Source organism: Esox lucius, chromosome 13, assembly GCF_011004845.1.
Source record: "Esox lucius isolate fEsoLuc1 chromosome 13, fEsoLuc1.pri, whole genome shotgun sequence".
In the NCBI taxonomy this organism is placed as follows: Eukaryota; Metazoa; Chordata; class Actinopteri; order Esociformes; family Esocidae; genus Esox; species Esox lucius.
The window spans coordinates 18,046,731-18,061,842 of NC_047581.1; the positions used below are offsets into that span (position 1 = coordinate 18,046,731).

General features: G+C 40.7%; 1 protein-coding gene across 4 annotated transcripts in view; it reads right to left on the reverse strand.

The window, feature by feature from the left end:
• The window catches only part of sorbs3 (sorbin and SH3 domain containing 3), a 45,274-nt gene that overhangs the window by 6,307 nt on the left and 23,855 nt on the right, over nt 1-15,112 (reverse strand). For all 4 annotated transcript variants that reach the window (XM_020052849.3, XM_020052848.3, XM_020052850.2 and 1 more), the window contains exons 5-12: nt 10,894-11,030; nt 10,694-10,757; nt 9,461-9,496; nt 9,288-9,369; nt 8,792-8,906; nt 2,893-3,066; nt 2,569-2,679; nt 1,882-1,940 (exon numbers count right to left, since the gene is read on the reverse strand). In XM_020052849.3, the coding sequence (XP_019908408.2) occupies nt 1,882-1,940; nt 2,569-2,679; nt 2,893-3,066; nt 8,792-8,906; nt 9,288-9,369; nt 9,461-9,496; nt 10,694-10,757; nt 10,894-11,030 (778 nt within the window). The remainder of the gene's footprint in view (nt 1-1,881; nt 1,941-2,568; nt 2,680-2,892; nt 3,067-8,791; nt 8,907-9,287; nt 9,370-9,460; nt 9,497-10,693; nt 10,758-10,893; nt 11,031-15,112) is intronic.

The following is a 15,112-nucleotide window of genomic DNA, read 5'->3' on the forward strand; positions in this document are numbered from 1 at the left end:
GCAACTGATTATTACAGCCAGAAAAGGGAGAGATCCAGGTTATTTGCCTCTGGGATCATTTAGAGTCTTTGGAAGAGATACTGTCATTTAAGGGAAAACTGTATGCTCCAATAAACATAAACTAAAATACAAACAGTGCCTTGAGCAAATCTGTTTGATTTTTAAGCAAACATATCTGAGAAGGGCCTTTTGATCAGTAAACAGCTGTCCACTGTCTGAGCCAGATAAACAGTGAGAGAGGCTTCACACCACCCAATTGATCTAATCATAGACTGGCAACTTGTTGTTTTAACACTACAATAGTTTTATTTTAGTGAATGAGACTTGATGCCAGATTTCTGTCAGAAAGAAAATACAGTGTAAATGGGTGAACATGGTTAGTGTCCCTTTCTAAGGTAACATGTGGAAACTTTCTGACCCGTGGCTACAGAAGTCCAAAGACGATGTTTCCCTCAGTGTATATTGAAGAGGAATGGTGAGGTAGGAAGTCTGGTTCTGTAAGTCCAACCAGCTCCATAAACAGAATCAGAAGAATGTTGATGGGAAGCAACTAAAGAAATCTCACACTGCCACTGAAACAATTCCACTATCACCAGCAACAGCACTTTGACAGAGAGTACCATGTTACAGTAGATTCTAGGTAAACAACAATGACAGTGAGATTATATGCCTTTCAGGTTAGTGGTCTGGCCAAAGCGTTATGCACAGATTTGTTTTGCCTTATGGCGCTGGAAGATTTTCTTGTTGATTGTTTGAATTGAACATTTTATTTACATATTACGTTAATGTAATTTAAATAAAATTGGGTTCATAACAATTGACGTAATTTAAATAGGCTCCAAATTGTCTCCCTTCAGCCAAGCATGAGGGCAGGACAAAAGGAAGCAGTGAAACTCTGCCACATTCTTATTGATGTTCTTACATCTCTTTAGCAGTTGGGTGCAATAACTCGCCCTTGAAGTTACGAGGTAAGCAAGAGGTTCCTGAGACAAAAAAGACAGAGGTAATAAAGAAAAAGAGAACCGCCCAAAATATATTAAGTGGAATGGTACCCTACTGAACTGACAACTATTGAACTTGAAATTGTTGAAAACTAAACTTAAGTCTTCTATAAGAGTTTCAAGGCAACAAGAGTGCAGTGACTTTGCACAACATTTTGTCAGGAGTGATAGTGAACCAATATCTGTGAAGACTTATAGCAACAGGAGCGGGATGGATAAGTGCATGAATCCATTGTGGTTGAAGAAATGTTTAACTGGATTAAGAACGTGGGAGTTAAGCTCAGAGGCCTGGTATGTGGCTTTCAGCCAGCCAGGAGCTCAGCCATTAACCTCTCCTAGTTCTATCTCCCTATGCAGCTCACACTGCCTCCATGCTTCACACTGACAGAACAAACTGGGTATATATTAAGAAAGTCACAAGCTTCTGAATCAGATTAACTTTAGGAAACTATTTCGTTCCTGCCGTAGGAAGGTTACTACAAATAATGTACCTACAAAAGTGCATCGCAGGCTGTCATTTGAATCGAAGATTTCAAAACCAAACAATTAATTGCCTCAACTACCAGTGCATAACATCAGATACAAACCAACATAAAAATGACCCATTAAACCCAAGACAACAGCAGTCCAAAGTGTTTTAGCAGACTGTAGATTCTTAGTAATAAAAAACTGCAATCATCCATCTGTGATGTGCAGTACCTAACACTAATGATGAGTTGTGTATGTTACCAAAACAACAGGTGTATTCATTTCCAACTCATCACTAGGTGAGAGGTCTACAAGTACACATGCTATTCAGTACATCATTTAGCTTTTTAACCCATTGAATGGACAATTAGAAAAACAAAACGCAGAGCAACAGCTTTGTGCCACAACTCACCTGTTGTCATGTGTTGTCCCTAACTTTGCAGAAGTTACTGGATCAACATTCCGGGCACTCTGGAAGCAGAGATCATATTGAAGGTTGTTTTCTCTCTTTGAGGAAATCTACAGCTACAGAGCAGAAGTGCATGGTGACCACTCCCAAAAAAGCCAGATAGAGAGAGAGAGAGAGAGAGAGAGAGAGACAGAGAGAGCGAGAGAGAGAGCGAGAGAGAGAGAGAGAGAGAGAGAGAGAGAAAGTGCAAGAGAGAACTCCCCTGGGTCCTACACTCCTTTGAATACAATGACAAGGCTGGTAACTAGTTTACTGAGTAGTAAGCAGCAGAAATAGAACAACAAGCCAAGGACATTCATGTGATGAATAAATGTGAAGCATCTGATTATTTCTACTCCCCATGGGGCAGACTAGAGACTAGTCCATTGACACTAAGTGTACGAGGGGGCGGTTCTGGCACTGGAGGAAGTGTTATTGTCTTTTTACACTGTTTTGTTACACTGAAATGTTTGGATGGTTTGTTTGGATAAGCCTTGTTCATGATTACAAGGGACCATGATATTGACTTGTCCATGCGGAACCAGACCTCTCAGTGGATCGCTAAAGGAGCGTGTGAGTGAGCCTGGGATTACAGGCAGGGTAGCAGGGAGCAGTGTAGCTTCAGCAGAGTCACAAGGGGGGCCTCAGTACCTCACCCCGGCCTCGTCGCGTCTGCTTCTTCTGGGACAGCCTCCTCTCCAGGCCCTGGATGTCCGCTGCCAGTTCAGCCTCAAAACAGCTAAGCTCAGAGAGCAGGGACTCCTGGTCAATGCAGCAGGGTGGTTGGAAGGAATGCTTCAGTGAAATTATATAATTGACTACAGAAACTATAAGTTGTTAGTGGTTCCATTGCTCAATTGTATTATTCAGTATGACCATGCTAACATTCCCTTAGTCTTTGCTAGTTCATTTAAAGAACATGGCCATCGTGGTCAAATTTATAACGTGACTTATCAAGACTTAACAAGAACTGACCTCGAAGGCGGATGGCTTACTCGGCTTGTCTATAGGGGACCAGGGTTTCTCTGTGGGTTTGTACTGAGCTGGCTGCTGGTCCGGCTGTGGAGGTGGCTGCTGGCCCGGCCGTAGAGCTGGCTGCTGGCCCGGCTGTAGAACTGGATGCTGGGGCTTCTGCTGGGGCTTTGGCACCTGGTATACACAAACATAAATACTGAGCACACAGTCAGCTAAGGAAACCTGTGAGTCGGACACATGGATGAGTCATCTGGCAATCCTGTCAGAAGCACCAGAACAGCCCTTATTGGGGTGGACTGGTAAAAAAAAAAGAAGGATTTACATTATAATTCAGTTGTTTGGACAGGCCAGCTGCCTACAGGAGTGTTTTTTTAATTACTTGGAATTTCTGTCTGTTATAATCTACATCAGCTCAGGCAATCAAATAATCGGGCCAGCCTATTTTGCTGTAGGGCTAGCTCGATTATCTGATTGCCTGAGCCGAGGTTACTGAAATTCACACTAAAAGTAAAATGTGCGTTAAAGAGAGTGGGACCCAATCTAACAGTAAATTGGGCAAATTCACCTTAAATGTTAGTAAAGATGGATTGTAAAAAATTGAAAGACGCTGTTGAAAATATTAGAGGGAACTGTGGTGGTGTTGGTGTACTTGAGGTAGAAATAAAACAGAGAAAATACATGGCTATCAATAGTCAGTAGTGGCTGTTACACAGTTCATGTAGCAGTATCAGACAACAAGCTACTGTTAGCCCCATTGATTTTTGGTGTTATATTGTATTAGTCATTAGTAGACTTAGGCCTATTAGAGAAGGGGGTATTTGGGACCATATACAGTGGGGAGAACAAGTATTTGATACACTGCAGGTGAGCATGTAGAGGTCTGTGATTTTAATCATAGGTACACTTCAACTGTGAGACACAGAATCTAAAACAAAAATCCAGAAAATCACATTGTATGATTTTTAAATAATTAATTAGCATTTAGTTGCATGACATAAGTATTTGATCACCTACCAACCAGTAAGAAATCCGTCTCTCACAGACTTTTTCTTTAAGAAGCCATCCTGTTCTCCACTCATTACCTGTATTAACTGCACCTGTTTGAACTCGTTACCTGTATAAAACACACCTGTCCACACACTCAATCAAACAGACTCCAACCTCTCCACAATGGCCAAGACCAGAGAGCTGTGTAAGGACATCAGGGATAAAATTGTAGACCTGCACAAGGCTGGGTTGGGCTAAAGGACAATAGGCAAGTAGCTTGGTGAGAAGGCAACAACTGTTGGCGCAATTATTTGAAAATGGAAGAAGTTCAAGATGACGGTCAATCTCCCTCGGTCTGGGGCTCCATGCAAGATCTCACCTCATGGGGCATCAATGATCATGAAAAAGGTGAGGGATCAGCCCAGAACTACAAAGCAGGACCTGGTCAATGACCTGAAGAGAGCTGGGACCACATTCTCAAAGAAAACCATTAGTAACACACTACGCCGTCATGGATTAAAATCCTGCAGCGCACGCAAGGTCCGCCTGGGGAAGCCAGAGCATGTCCAGGCCAGTCTGAAGTTTGCCAATGATCATCTGGATGAATGGGAGAAGGCCATGAGGAAAAAGAAGGATGAGTACAACCCCAAGAACACCATCCCAACTGTGAAACACGGAGGTGGAAACATCCTTCTTTGGGGATGCTTTTCTGCAAAGGGGACAGGACGACTGCACCGTATTGAGGGGAGGATGGATGGGGCCATGTATCGCGAGATCTTGGCCCACAACCTCCTTCCCTCAATAAGAGCATTGAAGATGGGTTGTGGCTGGGTCTTCCAGCATGAAAACGACCCGAAACACACAGCCAGGGCTCCATAAGAAGCATCTCAAGGTCCTGCAGTGGCCTAGCCAGTCTCCAGACCTGAACCCAATAGAAAATCTTTGGCGGGAGCTGAAAGTCTGTATTGCCCAGAGACAGCCCCGAAACCTGAAGGATCTGGAGAAGGTCTATATGGAGGAGTGGGCCAAAATCCCTGCTGCAGTGTGTGCAAACCTGGTCAAGAACTACAGGAAACATATGATCTCTGTAATTGCAAACAAAGGTTTCTGTACCAAATATTAAGTTCTGCTTTTCTCATGTATCAAATACTTATGTAATGCAATAAAATGCAAATTAATTACTTAAAAATCATACAATGTGATTTTCTGGATTTTTGTTTTAGATTCCGTCACAGTCACTCACAGTTGAAGAATACCTATAATAAAAAATACAGACTTCTACATGCTTTGTAAGTGGGAAAACCTGCAAAATCGGCAGTGTATCAAATACTTGTTCTCCCCACTGTAGACTACTGTATGCTACTTGTGGTCTATCCTAACAAGTCAACAACGTAACCCATAAAGCAATAACTATCTACTAACTAAACATTAGTACTGTCCTTCATATTGAATAAGTCTTCATGTACAACCCCGTATCCAAAACAGTTGTGACGATGAGTAACGTGGAAAAAAAAATATTCATCATCCAGACTAAAAAGAAAAAGGACTATCTAGGTTGTTGTCAGCGCACAGTTCAAAAGCCAGCATCCATGATGGTATGGGGGTGCATTAGTGCACATGGCATGGGTGACTGGCACATCTGTGAAAGCACCATTAATGCGGAACAATATACTGTATACAGGTTTTGGAGTTAATCCATAAAATGTCTTTTTCAGGGAAGGCATTTCTTATTTCAGCAAGACAATGCCAAACCACATTCTGCACATATTACCACAGCATGGCTCCATAGTAAAACAGTCAGAGTGCTAAACTGGCCTGTCTGCAGTCCAAACCTGTCACCCACTGAAAACCTTTGGCGCATTATGAAACAAAAAAGTAGGGTCAATTCTCCTTCTCCGCTGTAAATACTTGTAGATCTAAGGAATGCACTCTCTAAATGTTCCCTGTCTCATGCCCTGTTTTAAACATGAGGTCTTGGCCCACACCTCCGGAGTACCAGGCTTGAAAGACTCCCTGTCCCTGTCCAAAGTCCTCCTGCCTGTGTTGCAGATCATGACGATACCTGATAATTTCACCTGCCACTCTGCTGACACCCCGCCCCCCACCCCCAGGTTGAACCTGTCCTTGTCCATCTGGTAAGGCTTCTGACCTGGACTAGGTTTAAATAGATAGAGGACTGGTCACCCCCCTCTGAGCCTGGTTCATCTCTAGATTTCTTCCTAAATTTCAGCCTTCTTAGGGAGTTTTTGCAAGCCACTGAAATTGTTGTTTGCCCCTTAGGGTTTCAGGCTGGGTGTTTTGTAAAAGCACGTTGTGACAACTGCTGTTGTAAAAACGGCTTTATAAATACATTTTATTGCTTGATTGATCAGCTGGTGTGGCTAAAGCACCAGGGGAAAAATGTTGTCCCAAACCTCCCATGGTTATTCATAAAGTAGATATGTAACAGTTAGTTAAAAATTAAACGATTTTAGATTACGCATTCTTAGAAGTAACTTAATAGCCCTCTGACTGATTCCAAGTAATTTACTTCCAAGTAGTTTCCTCTGAATTCACATCAATACATTGAAGAGTTAGGCAAAACGGAAATCATTCCCTCATTAAGAAAACACATAGCCCAGTTACTCACATCTGTAAGAATTCCATCCAAACTACATTACTTTAAAAGGGTAAAAACTCTTGAAAAACCTTACACTCCCAGCCGTTTATTATTATAAATACCTTGGCAGACTGATATCCAGTTATAGCCAAGGTATTCTCTTAGTCATTTGTCATAACCACAGTCCTGAGCCATGATGTTACTACCCAGAAATGCAGTACCTGAAAGAATGGGATCTGTGATGCGTGAATCTCTGTACACGGTCTGAGAGTAGGAGTCACTGAAGGTAGATGCAACTAGCCACAGATCTAGGATCAGATTAAACTACCACATTTTTTAACTCACTTAGTGAAAGGTAACTAACTTGTTAAACATTTTATGAGATACTAAAAAGTGTCATGTTAAAAATGAAAATGTTCCCAGCATGCTATACTGTAGATTATACGTTGATTTTAGTTTTATGCCATTTGTATATCATAACTCGAGCTTGATTTCAAAAGGAATTACCCATCCATTCACAGGCCACTGCCTAGCAGGTAGGTTAGCACAATTCTGGTAAAGTTCCCAGGTTTTCCAGAAATAACATTAACATTTGCAAGAATTTTGAGACCATGACATTCTGGCCACTGTACTACGCAAAGCAAGACCTCAAAAGAACGCCTTATGGGATATGTAATGTATTAGGATTACAATATTCAATATAACTATTGTGTAGTACATCAAATGAAGGTCAAATAATAGAAAATTAATTAGGTTGATAACCATGTTTCTGTATGAATAAATCCAGTTATGAATAATTTTTGAATACACTTGAAAAGGCAATGCATACTGGGAAATTATATTGCAGGAAAGGTTAAACATTTGATTAAGAAAATAAAACTCAAATCTGGACCCCACTGGATTTAATTGGTTACTGAGTAATATGTTGCTGTGACAGAACGTAACTTATTTTCTTCTATATTCATTATTCCATAAACTATCAGCACTACAGTGATCAGGGAGCTGCATGCCTTCAGTCCCGGTGGTGTGCTACCACTCTAACAGTTCCCGTAGAGCAGTCAGTGTGAGATATTTTCTCCAATGCACTTAATTCTTAGGCCACTGGTCTGTCAGTATCTGTGGGTATTAGGCTGAATGTAAGACATGAACATTTTCAGATTTTCCACAGTTTTTCTCCTCACACATATCCCCAGGGGGACAACTTCAGTTATTCAGTTATTACACAAAAAAACTAAAGAGGCAGCTTGTGCATCCGTCAATATATTTGGATAAAATGTTGTGGTGTAAATAGACCTTTAGACAGGCCATTTTCTGGTGAATTGAGTGTTTGTGTGACCATGTATCAGTGAGTTTTGCTTGACTTAGAAGAGCCCTGGCTATAACCTCCTGGGGAAAATAAAATAAGTCTTCCTGCTGTGAAACATTACACACCACAAAAGTTTAAAAGGCATAATAAGTGTCACAAGATGCCTGGGCCCCACGTACGACTATACTCTGGCAGAAGGGAAACAAAGACGTATTGTCTTCTCACTTCGAGACACCAGGCTCAGTTTGTACCAGATCTGGGACATGGTGACAACAGTCATTCAAAATGTTAGCCCACACAACCACACTCCTCAGTAAATCTTAATGTATTTTAACACACTGGCATACAACACACTGGCATATATTTAGATTACACATATGAATGAGTTGTGTTTGGATGAAGAAGCCTTGAACTGTGAAGACTAGCATGCGTACACAAACATACTCACATGAAGGTGTACACACACACACACACACACACACAGTACCCAACTATCTAAATGGTGACATCAACATATAAATATAAACATTATAAAAAGTCCCCATTAATGACTTTTACTTTCTTTAACCACAATTTGGGAAAAAGTTTGTTTCAAATGTGTGTCCTTGTTCAAAAATATTATTGAGGTAAGGGTGATCTTAAAATTAAGAAGAAAATCGGAACACACCTGGTTATACACGTTTCGGATTATCTTTTGTGTTCTCATTCCAGGGTATTCACACAAACAAATCCTAATACCACAAGGATGAGGAGAGTCCTGCAACTCCTGAGGACAGCCCTCCCTGACTAAAAAATAAAACCACAACAGTACATCTGACTAAGCCATTCATATTTTAAAAACATCAATGAAAAAGGTATTGTTTTAAAATCAGGAGTTTTCAATCTCTAAATGAAAATGTTTGCAACAGAGCAAATTCCAGCAGTAATGAGAAGTCCAGATGCCATCTTAAATTGCAGTCCGTAGGACTGCCTCGTGATAATTAATAAAGCAGGCTTTGATGCCTTACCTGGTTGGGGACGTCGGAGGTGGTGCTCTGTCCAGGTTCAAAATCAAATATACTCTTGGGCTGCGGAGGCTGCCCCCATCGGTCTGAAAGCTTCTCTTCAACTCCCAGGTCACTCCTGAAAAACAATCCCCACAATACGCATGCGTGACAACACGCGCACACACACACAGGCAGCTTATTCATGGCTTCATTGACAGTGCCAGTAGTTACAGATCCAAACCTGCCTATCCTGCACTTGTTTTTCTCTCTCTCTCCCCACTCATTGCCTAGAGTCAGGCTTGGAATTCACATTTACCCAATTACGGGGTTAGCTCAAGAAGCACATGTTACATTTCACAATGGCTAATCTCATGCCGCTGACATGCTGTGAACAGAATCACGGTTATACAATAGTATAAACAAACAAATCCTAATATTCTTAACATTAACGCTACTGTCACTTTAAATAAGGGAGTGTCAACGGTGACTCCCTAGTCCTCAGTCTCACTAGTCTCACCAGTCAGGAAGGGCTCCATAATTGTCCATATGGGTCAGAGTCTCCTGCCCACTGGATGAGTTGGTGACAACAGCCTGGGTCCCTGAGGATCAGAAGTTGGTTAACAAATACTGGGCATTATAAAAAATACGGTGCATTTTAAAACATGGAATATTTGTTCCCAATTAACTCACTTTCAGCAGACCACTGCTCAGAGTCTGCATCCATCTCTAACAAAAACAAAATAGGGAAATGGTTTAAGATGAATTAATATAACACCAAACTGACAAGGATGAAACATGGCTTGACGTTTTAATGAACCCATGTCGTCACATACTTATGGATGTCCAAACAACAGAATATTAAATAAATCATTAAATATCTTCATTTATTTTGAAAATATGAGGAACACATTTATTTAGAAAATATAAAAGGAACAATATTCCCAGAATTGCAGTTTTTACAATGATTTAACCATATTTAATTCATGGATGATTTCACAATAATCAGAGAGCATGTCAATAGCGCAGATGGGTTTTACCTTTCACGAACGATTGCTTTTGCCTATTTAGTGGGTGGTTACATGAAACTAAATTCTAACAGTGCAATTTAAGTAAACCTTCATTTCAAAACCAATGGCTGAGCGTAATGCCGTGATATATATAAAAAGTGGCCTAGATTCCCTTCATTAACTCAAACAATATATCGCCACTTGTTCCGTAAATCAAAATGTAGCATGCCTATTGTGGTGGTAAGAATTTCAATGGCCAACAGTGTTTACTGAATTTCTATACTGATGATCAATTTAGGGAACAGGGTGCAATATAAAATGCAGATTATTAAATATTGTCTTTTAGGCTGGGGCTTGTGGGAAGACTGGCTCTCAAAATGATGTATTTTAATTTTTATACTATTATGTAATTAAAGATTTATTTTGATGTCAACATCCTTGAGATTATTCTTGTAATGTTTTGACTATGATAATCTCTGAAACAAAGAAGTAAACTTTGTTCACTAAAACAGCCCATTGCTCAGGAGATTATGGTCCAGGAAAATGATGGCTCAGGTTTGAATGAGACAATGTTTTCTGAAAACCATATCCTTTCAGTAATCTTTTTTAATTAATATTATAGTAATACCTTATATTTATTCACACTTTTTCTCATCAAACATTGACAGGGTGTTTTTGTCCCATTACAATAGGCTACTGGTTGTTATGACTGAATTAAACATTTGACGCAATTAAAACATTTGAGAAACATTTCTATTTGTCGTATTCCTGGAATAGATATCAATAACAGCTTAGGTATTCTCTCTTCTCCCTGGAATATCCTGCCCTCTGGGTCAATTATATGGAAGCTGACATTGATAGAATGGAATTCTCTGTATGGGCTGGTGTGTGTTTGAGAGAATGGGAGGGGTCATACCTTCAGGCTTCTTGTGGATCTGTCTGAACATGCTCCTGTACCAGTCTTTAGGCTTGTTCACACTCTGGTGTGAGAAAAGAAGGGAACATGACAAAACACATTGTTAAACATTTGACAAAAAAAACATTTGTCTCCACCTACATGACAACTGGGAGTACACTCCCATGAGGAATGCTTTTCTTTATAGTTTTTTTCCTTACTGATCTAGAGGCAATGGGCATTCCTGTCTCATCTACTGGGCCAATCCCTGAGAATTTGATTAGGCGTTCCTCCCTCGTAGCTGCCCTGCGCGGCAGAGTAGAAGAGCTCCTTGTCTGGACTCCATTAGACAGACCTCCTGTTAAAGTGAGAAAGGACAGATCTAGTCAAAATAGGCACAAATTTGCCTCACTCTTCAGTATAACATTTAAGCTCAGTAGTAGTTTCATGTAGCAGACGTGCTTCTTTTTATTCACCAAGTCACTTGGTTCAGTCATCTTTCCTATGATTGCTAAACAGTTGACCCTCAACCATTTTCTCCTTTTCTCACATATTGTGACACACATTTCGGTGTACCTGGCAACAATTGTCACACCAGCATATAAAGCATATGCTTGAAAAGACAGAGATGCTCTTCCACCGAGATTAGGCCGAATTGCTCCAAGACCTCTCATGACTGACAACTCCACTGTGTCTCCATCCCAGAGCGCAAAGAACCTTAGCTAGTCCTTGGACAACTCTGGGTACTTCTCCTAAAATGTCCACCATACACTGACTTTCTCCTGCAGATTCATGCTTAACCACATTTGTATACAACCTTATGTGGAAGGACCACCAGGGGGCGGGCTTTATGTCCTAGTAGTAGCCCCGCCCTTACATGTGAGTACAGGGAATCAATTAAGCGCAACTGAAGGCACTAATCACCTGTTCTCCTCCTACTAAAGGTACTGGCGGTTCACTAGATGTGTGGGTTCGCCGTGTGGTATAGGTAACAGCGAGGATGAGCAAAGAAAGGAACAAGCCACCTCTCATTGAGTGACTAGTGGAGATATGCACCACTGCAAGCAAGCTCTCCACCATGTATAGTTAAGATGGTGCCACACCTGTAAATTATGTTATAGTTACAAGATACTTACACTCACCTAAAGGATTATTAGGAACACCATACTAATAATGTGTTTGACCCCCTTTCACCTTCAGAACTGCCTTAATTCTACGTGACATTGATTCAATAAGGTGCTGAAAGCATTCTTTAGAAATGTTGGCCCATATTGATAGGATAGCATTTTGCAGTTGATGGAGATTTGTGGGATGCACATCCAGGGCACGAAGCTCCCATTCCAGCACATCCCAAAGATGCTCTATTGGGTTGAGATCTGGTGACTGTGGGGGCCATTTCAGTACAGTGAACTCATTGTCATGTTCAAGAAACCAATTTGAAATGATTCAAGCTTTGTGACATGGTGCATTATCCTGCTGGAAGTAGCCATCAGAGGATGGGTACATGGTGGTCATAAAGGGATGGACATGATCAGAAACAATGCTCAGGTAGGCCGAGGCATTTAAACGATGCCCAATTGGCACTAAGGGGCCTAAAGTGTGCCAAGAAAACATCCCCCACACCATTACACCACCACCACCAGCCTGCACAGTGGTAACAAGGCATGATGGATCCATGTTCTCATTCTGTTTAGGTCAAATTCTGACTCTACCATCTGAATGTCTCAACAGAAATCGAGATTCATCAGACCAGGCAACATTCTTCCAGTATTCAACTGTCCAATTTTTGTGAGCTTGTGCAAATTGTAGCCTCTTTTTCCTATTTGTAGTGGAGATGAGTGGTACCCGGTGGGGTCTTCTGCTGTTGTAGCCCATCCGCCTCAAGGTTGTGCGTGTTGTGGCTTCACAAATGCTTTGCTGCATACCTCGGTTGTAACGAGTGGTTATTTCAGTCAAAGTTGCTCTTCTATCAGCTTGAATCAGTCGGCCCATTCTCCTCTGACTTCTAGCATCAACAAGGCATTTTCGCCCACAGGACTGCCGCATACTGGATGTTTTTCCCTTTTCACACCATTCTTTGTAAACCCTAGAAATGGTTGTCCGTGAAAATCCCAGTAAATGAGCAGATTGTGAAATACCAGCCCATCTGGCACCAACAACCATGCCACGCTCAAAATTGCTTAAATCACCTTTCTTTCCCATTCTGACATTCAGTTTGGAGTTCAGGAGATTGTCTTGACCAGGACCACACCCCTAAATGCATTGAAGCAACTGCCATGTGATTGGTTGATTAGATAATTGCATTAATGAGAAATTGAACAGGTGTTCCTAATAATCCTTTAGGTGAGTGTACATTGTTTATTCATCCCTGACAAGTTTTATCTTTTGTGTGTGTGTTTAAGAAGAAGGCAATCTCAATAGAGAATTTGTTTGTTTTTGAGTGAAAAACACGCTCCTAACATGTAATTCTTCCAACTTTTCGCTTAAGTACAACCAATAAAAAGACACGGCCCGCTCACATTTAAATCACACTGGTTAGTGATTTCTGACACAGACGATATTTGGTGTTGAGAATCAGTAAGCAGTTTCCAGATGGAATTCGTCAACATCTCTCTCAGTCCAAAAGAGCTGCATATATTTTTCCACATTACGTTGTACTCAGCACTGGTGTAAAGCTTAGTGTCAAAGCTTTTATATTTATTCTCAGTTCCTCAGTCAGTTTCCCTTTATTTTTGTCCATATCGGCATTGACAGCTTCAGTGTGTTTTCATTTTTCAGTCATTTCAACTTCAACTGCATATAAGAACAAACTGTCATTGTCCTCATTCTACTCAACTGTATGCATTTTTCTTGGTTGGCTCTGCTGGCTATACATTTGCGAATCTTGGCAGAGATTCTGTTGGCAGGATTTATATATTTCACCATTGGCAGGGCATTTCCTGTGCTTGTAACCACATCTGTTGTAGTTTTCATCCGTATATTGTTCATTTTGGCTCTGCTCGTCAAATATCTTTTTCAGATTTGACATTTTATGGGGTTTGAAGACAGAAGCAGCAAGCCCTACCAACAGTGACTTGCATTAGTCCAAACATGAGATGTGTGCAAAGAACAGAGACACAAGGTAGACTTCCTGATTATTGAAAAAAACTGCTACAGCAATTCTTGGTTAGTTATGGTGAAGAGAATACATGTCACAATCAAAGACAATGAGATACAGAAAGATTTTGAGGTTTCTGGAGCAGTTGCTTCCAAGCACTTCAGAGATTCATGGGCATTTTACAATATCTAGGTGTTTATAAGTTTTGCTCTCCAGTTGTGATAGAGTGGAATGACAGCACATTACTTTACAAGAATGAGAAAGAAAGAATTCTCCACAAGAATGAAAGGTGTGGCTGACAGGCTGTGAAGAGAACTTGATATAGAAGCAGGATTAGGTGTTTACCTGATTATACATGGAACCGGATTCTTGAATAGAGAGTAGATGTATGAAACACATTGCAACTTTCAGGGGGGGTGTTCAAACAAAAAAATGACGTTATTGTCAAAAATAATTTAAGAAAATGAGCCTTGAATATTTATTTTACATGCCTTAAAAGAGCCCTTTGCAAGATTCCCATTTAATTCACAAATAGTTTGTTATAGTTGGCGTACTGTCTCACCAATGATTTTCTCTTGTTTTTCTTTTTGGCCATTGTACATTGCCAGTGTCAAATTGGGATAAAGACAACTAAAATAAATACCGGCATATCTCAAGCAAATGAGAAATACATGGACAGATGTGAGCTGTTGGCTCCAAGAAGCAAGATAGCTACCAAGTGGTAGGAAGATACAGTACACTTACACCTCTATATGAGGGCCACAAGCTCAGGTATAGTTGTATCATATGTGAATAGGTTTTAAAAAATTCGAATAATGCTCACTTAATTGCAAAGCTAAATTGCAAGCTGTAATCTACTCAATCACCTATAGGCTAAACATTTCTGCAGGTTTTCCTACTTACAAAGCATGTAGTGATCTGTAATTTTTATCATAGGTACACTTCAACTGTGAGAGAAGGAATCTAAAACAAAAATCCAGAAAATCACATTGTATGATTTTTAAACAATTAATTTGCATTTTAGTGCATGACATATGTATTTGATCACCTACCAACCAGTAAGAATTCCGGCTCTCACAGACCTGTTAGTTTTTCTTTAAGAAGCCCTCCTGTTCTCCACTCATTACCTGTATTAACTGCACCTGTTTGAACTCTTTACCTGTATAAAACACACCTGTCCACACACTCAATCAAACAGACTCCAACCTCTCCACAATGGCCAAGACCAGAGAGCTGTGTAAGGACATCAGGGATAAAATTGTAGACCTGCACAAGGCTGGGATGGGCTACAGGACAATAGGCAACCAGCTTGGTGAGAAGGCAACAACTGTTGGTGCAATTAT